The 7,654-nt window shown below is 46.1% G+C and overlaps 1 protein-coding gene across 1 annotated transcript; it reads left to right on the top strand.

The window, feature by feature from the left end:
* The first annotated feature begins 2,841 nt into the window (after window positions 1-2,841).
* LOC116951575 (globin-1-like) lies at window positions 2,842-6,463 on the top strand. The gene is made up of 3 exons (XM_032970312.2): window positions 2,842-3,072; window positions 3,878-4,109; window positions 6,224-6,463. The coding sequence occupies exons 1-3, from the start codon at window positions 2,951-2,953 to the stop codon at window positions 6,344-6,346; spliced, it is 477 nt and encodes a 158-aa protein (XP_032826203.1). The 5' UTR covers window positions 2,842-2,950; the 3' UTR covers window positions 6,347-6,463.
* Window positions 6,464-7,654: the final 1,191 nt, after the last annotated feature.

Raw genomic sequence — 7,654 nt, 5'->3', positions numbered from 1 at the left:
AGGTCCGTTTCAACACATTACATAAAATCCGTGATCTGGTTCCGTCTGTAAAAGATGTGATTCCGGACATACAGTACCCTGGTGTCTACAAACTATGTTGCCTCTGTGGTAGTAGTTACATTGGAGAAACCAAACGCTATGTCTCGGACCGCATTTGTGAACACAAAGCAGAGCTTAAACACGGTAGGACCAACACCTCGGCCGTGGCAGATCATTGTTATAATTCAGTAGGCACACATGACATTGACTTTTCCAAGACAGAGGTTCTTTGTAAGCCATCTGGCTACCATGAGAGATTCGTTCATGAGGCTATCCACATATACAAGTACAGAGACAATTTCAACCGAGAAGATGGATTCTGGCTTAGCAATCATTGGAAAGATTTGATTAACCATTTCAGGTCTTAATTGATTGTTCACGCTTACAGTGGCTTTCAGACAGCATATATTAATTTTTCGTCTGCCCCCTCCTCTTTTCAGAACATAGATGGACTAGTTCTTCTAAATAAACTGCCAAATCGCTGCGCGTGGCGCTGACGTTTTTTATAAATAAATACACCGTTAAAAAATAAATAAATTAATGCAAACCGACACACCTGATGACGACCGTTTGTGTTATGGTCGAAACGTCGTGAGAATTTTTATTGTTTTATGTATATTTTATTATTTTATTGTTTCCCTTCAACGTGACTTTACCGAAAGAGCTAAGAATAAGAACTCACGTGTGTCATTTATAGCAGCAAAGATTTCAGTTGCACTTTCTACTTTGAATTGATACGTCCTTCCAAATATGGCATTTTCAAGTTCCAGTCGAAAGATGGCATTACCACGACCATGATTTAAAGAGGAGTGTATTTTGTATGCATGCTGAACTTCTTTCGCGCCGTACGTAGCCAGCCATGCTCATCGGAGTTTTAGTGCACTGTGCATTATTGCACTGCGTCGCGATGGGGGCGCTACTGCAATTTCAATCGCGCATCACACCCATATCGGCGCAGATGCAAACAAAGTGTACTTGCTATTCCCAATAACGAAAACAGTAAGCATTACATGAAGGTTGCATTTAATAATCCGGAATGGTAATGAACTGTGTTGGTGAAGCATACGCGTACAACCATTGGGAATATCGTCGGAGCGGAACAGCTCTGAGATATTAAACCTATTACTCAATTCCTCGAGCGTGGGAGATAGTAATCAAATGCGTTGACTATTAGACTGCTATGCCGATGCTGATTACGCTATTCAAAAGTTGATTTCATTTACGAACGACAGTATGTCCCCCAAGTCTCACATGTATAACCTAAAATGAATAAACAGTGGATCTCCGACAAAACTTAGCAACAAGAAAGCGACACGTACAATATGAGCGTTTGAAGTTGTGTTTAAAGGCTGCGTGTATCTCCACATTTTGTGAAGTTGTCCCGGAAGACGGAGAGAAAAAAGATCGTCTCACAGAGCCGTTCCTGTGAAGGTGGGACGCATCTCGAGACGGGTATCCCAATCAAACACACAATGCCCAAAATGTCATTAACTCAAGCAGGGCTGGAGTCTGCGATGTGCTTGCATGGTGGTTGTAATCACCAGTGCGGCCAAGTCTATTATTGTACCGTACCTCGTTCAAACGCCTATGCTGCCCGCCTCCACTAACCCGCACTGACAATAGTGGTCAAGAATGATCAAGTAAAGCCCACGACCTGACAAAATTGCTGCACAGTAATCGTACACCTGTAGATTTTTTGTAAATAAAACACAACGTAGTGTACACACATTTAATTCCTCTTTTCCGAACAAACTGCCACCTTGAGCGCACCACGTACAAAAAAATAAAATATCGTTCAGAGTTTGTGTCACAGCCAGGTGGATAAATGGCAAGGAAGTTCCCACTTCAGCTATAAAAAGTCAATTGAAGTCGTACGTCATGGGTGATGCGCGCTGGACGTATGAAGGCCATTCTCTTAAATAACGGGTCTTCCCGTCGAAGTGAAGATTCATTCCACATTCTACGAGTATTCCCTGTGAACGAGCACGTGAGCATGCACGTCCATGGGAAAACGTCCACAGTCGCTGCACAATTCATCGCCACGGTGGCGAGGAAATGTTAACAACCTCGCCCGGTATACAGGAGGTCGTGGGTTCAATCCCGACCGTGACCCCTGCTGTACATTTGAAGTTTGCGTGTCTCTCTCCCTGTGGTCGCGTGGCTTTTTCTCCGGGTCCTCCGGTTTTTCGCTCCACGTTTAGAATACACATCACGCGTTTAGAATATTTGGCTGCTATAAATTTCCACGTGATACGCCACTTCGTCGAGCTATCGTTTGTGATCGCCAAATCGCCGCTAAAAAAGAGCGACGTGGCAACTCAACGGTAAAATAGAAAACATATATTTTTTAAACAATTACCGTGCTGTTGAGCGTGTGTATGGATGTCAACCAGCAAAACAATGGGGCATTTCTAATTCTTTGTACATAAGCAGTGGTCTTTGTGAGGGCCCCGGTACTGGTGAATTAATGTTATTTGCTTCGGTAACAAGGGGAAAACTTGGACGGCAAAGCCATGAAGACGTGTCAGGGTTGGACATGAGGATTCTTTTTTTTTACTTTCGTTACAATTCAAAGTGGTCGGTCGCACTCTCTCGACAGAATTAAAGGGGACCAAAGGTTATCGCTTCCAAAATCTGCCTCTGTGTTCAATGTGGAAACATCCTCAGTTTTATGCTGCCTACTGTTGAATCTCAATCGATCGTTGTCAATCGATCGTTGCCAAACACAACTGCTCCATCGCCTTCATGTCCAACCTGATAAAAACAGCTTAACCACGCTGAATTCCCTGCATTGGGCAAAAGGCCCCCTCGGCTCAACTATTTAAGGACCTCCATCTCTCTTCCGAACGTCACCTCAACGGACAACCACTTTGCTCTTGTGCCTCCTCCCGAAGCCGCCTCCACCACCGCCATGCCTATTGTCGACTCGGGAAGCGCTGGGGCCCTCTCTGCCGCTGAGAAGGCGATCATCACCGACAGCTGGAAGGTCGTCTACGCCGACTACGAGGCTGCTGGCAAGGCCATCCTCATCAAGTGAGTGACTCCCCGAGAGATAGCCGGGTGGGCTTAGGGGTCAAAGAGTTTCTGAGCCAACAACGCCAAGACCCTAGGTTCGAATCCGGGGCAGGCACACGCCTGATTACACCCACGCATGCGAGGGGGTGCAACAGTCTATCGCACGCAAAAGGGGCCAGGTGATATCAGTCCACACTTTTGCTGTGACTGAATTCTGCTGGAGAACGCCAGGGTTATGGCGCTCCCTCGATGCCCACTGGGAAGGGAGCCTCGCAACATTTCGTGATTGATGGCAAACTCTGGGGCCGTTCTCTGACGCAGTGTCGTTGCACTTCTAGCCAAGAGTTCTAAGTGTGCAGGACTATTTGTCGTCGTCTCTCATGGGATAACACCGATAGGACAATTGGAGTAACGTGTGGGGGAAAGCAAAACATTCAGGCGAGTGGTTTCTGTTTTTTGGCAGAGGGCATGAGATTCGATGGTGATGATGCTTTCTGATGAGCAGTTTTTTAAATTGGCATTTGAATGTGTAATTCTCATCAGGCCCCATGGTGTAAAGTTTAAGTCTCCGGCTCTAATTATTCACTCTGTCTCTCTGGCCTTTCTATGCATGTGCTATGAAAAGGGACCATTGCCTTATTACATGTATATATTTTGAATTTCAAGGCCACAGTTTTTTTCTACTTGACGAATGTATTAGGTTCTTTTGTGCACTACTGCCAACGCAGCAGCATCACCGTCTAAAACAATCAAATAATAGTCTTCCATCACAAAAATATATTTTTTCTATTCAAAATTTACTTCTGTTTTCCGCCACTGTCAGGTTCTTCACGTCCAACCCCGGCGTGCAGGACTTCTTCCCCAAGTTCAAGGGGCTCGACTCGGCCGACCAGCTGAGCAAGTCGGCCGCCGTGCGCTGGCACGCCGAGAGGATCATCAACGCCGTCAACGACGCCGTGGTGGCCCTGGACGACCCCGAGAAGCAGAGCCTGAAGCTCAAGGCCCTGAGCAAGAAACACGCCCAGGAGTTCAACGTGGACCCCCAGTATTTCAAGGTACCGAAGGAGTAAAACTAAACAAAATAATACGCATACTTTTTGAGCACCCATAGTTGCTGTAAGCTTTTGAAGATTAACAAAAAAAAGGTAAGCTTCTTTTTTCCATGTTTTAAACGTGAAAATGATTGCAAAAAGCATTCGAAGTTATCAGCCAAACTACCCCCAAAAATGCTGAACTGGGGCGAAAGCCATTAGATCATTTATTTGAGAACTCAACATTACAACTTAAAACAAGAAGTGGTGTACAGCCTGCATCACATGAAACCCAGTCTCGTGGAAATATCTCGTTGAAATATTTTAACGTGCGGTGGCTGGGTGGCTCAGATGTCAGGGTGCAAAGCTGGCATCGCTGAATCCTGGGTTCGAATACAGGCTGTTAATCTTGGGCTCGCATACAGGATTTGATCCTGGGTTCGAATCCAGGCTGATAATCCTGGGTTCCAATCCAGGCTGATAATCCTGGGTTCGAATACAGGCTGTTAATCCTGGGTTCGAATACAGGCTGTTAATCCTGGGTTCGAATACAGGATGGTGATCCTGGGTTCGAATCCAGGCTGTTAATCCTGGGTTCGAATACAGGCTGTTAATCCTGGGTTCGAATACAGGATGGTGATCCTGGGTTCGAATCCAGGCTGTTAATCCTGGGTTCGAATACAGGCGTTTAATCCTGGGTTCGAATACAGGATGATGATCCTGGGTTCGAATACAGGCTGTTAATTCTGGGTTCGAATCCAAAACTTTACGAAAGAACCCGAGCTTCAACAAAGGATTCGAAACCAGGATGCTAATCCTGGGGTCGAATCCTTTGATGAGAACCCGAGATTAATCAAAGGATTTCAATCCAGGATGCTAATCCTGGTTTAGAATCCTTTGATGAAGCTTGGGTTCTCTCGTTAAGTTATTATCGGAAGAATATTGTCTTTAACTGTCATGCAAGGAGCATTACTGTGTTTCGCGGGGTCAATGGCGAAGTGCTGCCTCCGAGTGTATGGCTACGAGGTCACTTAAAGGGATCTCAGTGGCAGCTCTTTGATATCCGTTTCCAAGGGCCACAATCTTCACAATGGTGACAATTCTCATAGCACTAAGTGGACCCACAACTGTTGGGGTTTCTGTATACTCCACATAATCAACCATCATGGTGACGGTGGCGACATGTTCAACACCTCGCCTGATTCACGGCAGGTCGTGGGTTCGACCCCCACCCTGACGCCTACTGTATATTTTGAGTTTGCGCGTCTCTCGCCCTCATTATCACGGTGGCTAGGGAGATGTTAACTCCCTCGTCTGGTATGGAGGAGGTCGTGGGTTCGACCCCCACCCTGACGCCTGCTGTATATTTGGAGTTTGCGCGTCTCTCTCTTTCCGTGGTCGCGTGGATTCTTCTCCGGGTCCTCCCGGGAGTTCCCCCCCCTCCACATTTAGAATCAACATCACGCATTTAGAGTAATTGGCTGCTATACATTTCCACGTGATAAACCACTTCGTTGAGCTATCACTTGCAGGCAGGTCGCTTCTGAAAAAGAGCTACATAGCTCAGTGGGCTTTACCTGGTAAACTAAAAATAGTTTACTCATGTCCTACAAACATAAATGGACACACGTGCTGGGTGCTGGCACATGGCAACTTCACCTTCTGCTGGCAGACTATACCCATTGTGCAAGCCACTGCTGTGTACATCTTGTGCCCTGTACGGACAGTTGTCACTTGGCTAGACTGCTGCGCGAAAACGGAATGGTTTAGATGAGATGTTATGGAAGGCGCTTTCAAATACTGAGGCGTTTAAGTGCCCTATACATGCAAATACGCAGACTTAATTATGTTCTAGGCAAAGTGCACAGACCGGTTCTCTGCCAGCCTGGGCGGACGCGTGAGTCTGGGCTCAGCTTTTCGGGCTATGGCTTGTCGTGCATATTTATTTAATTGCAATCCACGAATTATCTGTAGACTCTTCAAAGAGAGCTGCACCCCAGGCCACCGCCCCAGCCCTGAAGGTCTGAACATCGGGGCCATAGTATCCAGGGACCGGGCAGACAGAGCGCCATGCACGGGGTGGGCGCTGCGGTGTTGCGATTCGTTGGTTTCCCTAACACTCGTGTCTCTCGCTGCAGGTGCTGTCTGCCAATGTGCTGGAGCAGGTGGCTGCTGCTAACGGGGGCCTCTCTGCCGAGGCTCAGGGAGCCTGGGAGAAGCTGCTGAGCATCATCAGCATCCTGCTGAAGTCCCAGTACTAGGCGCGGATACCCTCCCCCGAATCGGCAAAGGAAATGTAACACACCGATATACGTCGTGACGATTCTGAGCCTCGTGGGACGATTGCGTTAAGGTAATAAAAGTAGTGAAGCATCAAATACGTTGTCTTCTGTCTTTGTTTGATTAAAATAAAGCTTTTTTTTCTACCCGTGGCACACCGCTTAGACGTGCAGTAAGAGGGAGAATGAAGGAGCGAGCAAGACGCGAGGGACACGGAGCGGCATTTGTTATCACAGGGGGCGGGGGACAGGGCAACGAATCGGAGTCAATCAATCAAACTTTATTTCTATGGCACTATTCGTCCAAAAAAAATTGCAATACATAGTGCCTTACAGGCACGAACAAAAAAAGTGAAATTGTAGACAATACAATAAAATAAAGTCACGTGATTTACAGGAGGCTCGAGCTGATTTAGAGACATCGATGTCTTCGATTCGAATCATTGCTTCACTCAATACGTTGTATTTTAATTTGACAACATTTGACCTCGCCAGAACCTTCCAAGGCAGTGCTACTCGAGTATCGCTACCACCATACGGGCTCTATATCTAACGAGCAAGATCGTTTTTAAAAAAAAGACTATTCACACACGATGCACATAATTTAATCACATCATTGAAACATCACCACGTCTTTAATAACATTGCACGTAATTTACACCCGAGACGTTTCAATATCAATTCTAATTATATATTTACAGCGTAATGTAATCTTGATCTGAAGCTTTCGTGACTGAAGGAATCCATACTCTTTGGTTATTTCGGTAAAGTCACGACGTTTCGATCGCGACACAAGCGATCGAAACGTCGTGATCTATTAATTTTCTATCTACGTGATTTTACCGAAAAAAACAAAGAGTAACGTAATGTAATTGTTATATGTTACTCTTTAACACAAGTGACCCGTCGTGTACATCATCCCGCAAGTGGAGACCCCCATATCCCTGGCGGCCAGAGCTCAAAACCTCGAGAACATCGACAAACTCCGGGGGATTCCCCCTTCACACTTAGAACCATGCGCTTAGGGTCGTAATCTTTATTCAGACTGCAGGAGAAATCCGATGAGTCGTTGAGCTCGTTCTCACAGATGTCCAGTATGGGCGGGTATTTGGCTGCTCTACATTTCCACGTGATAAGCCACTTGGTTGAGCTATTACTTGTGGTCAGGTCGCTTCTGACAAAGAGCTACATAGCTCAGTGAGGCCTTACCTGATGAAATAGAAAAAAAAAACATAGTACGTAAAAAATAGAAATACTCAAACAGCTGTTATAGGAAGCAGATTTCCTTCA

The sequence above is a fragment of the Petromyzon marinus genome, chromosome 43 (genome assembly GCF_048934315.1).
Source record: "Petromyzon marinus isolate PM22_M1 ecotype Great Lakes invasive population chromosome 43, UKy_Petmar_22M1.pri1.0, whole genome shotgun sequence".
NCBI lineage: Eukaryota > Metazoa > Chordata > Hyperoartia > Petromyzontiformes > Petromyzontidae > Petromyzon > Petromyzon marinus.
The sequence above is the reverse complement of the archived record's forward strand: the minus strand, read 5'-3'. Positions and strand labels throughout refer to the sequence as shown.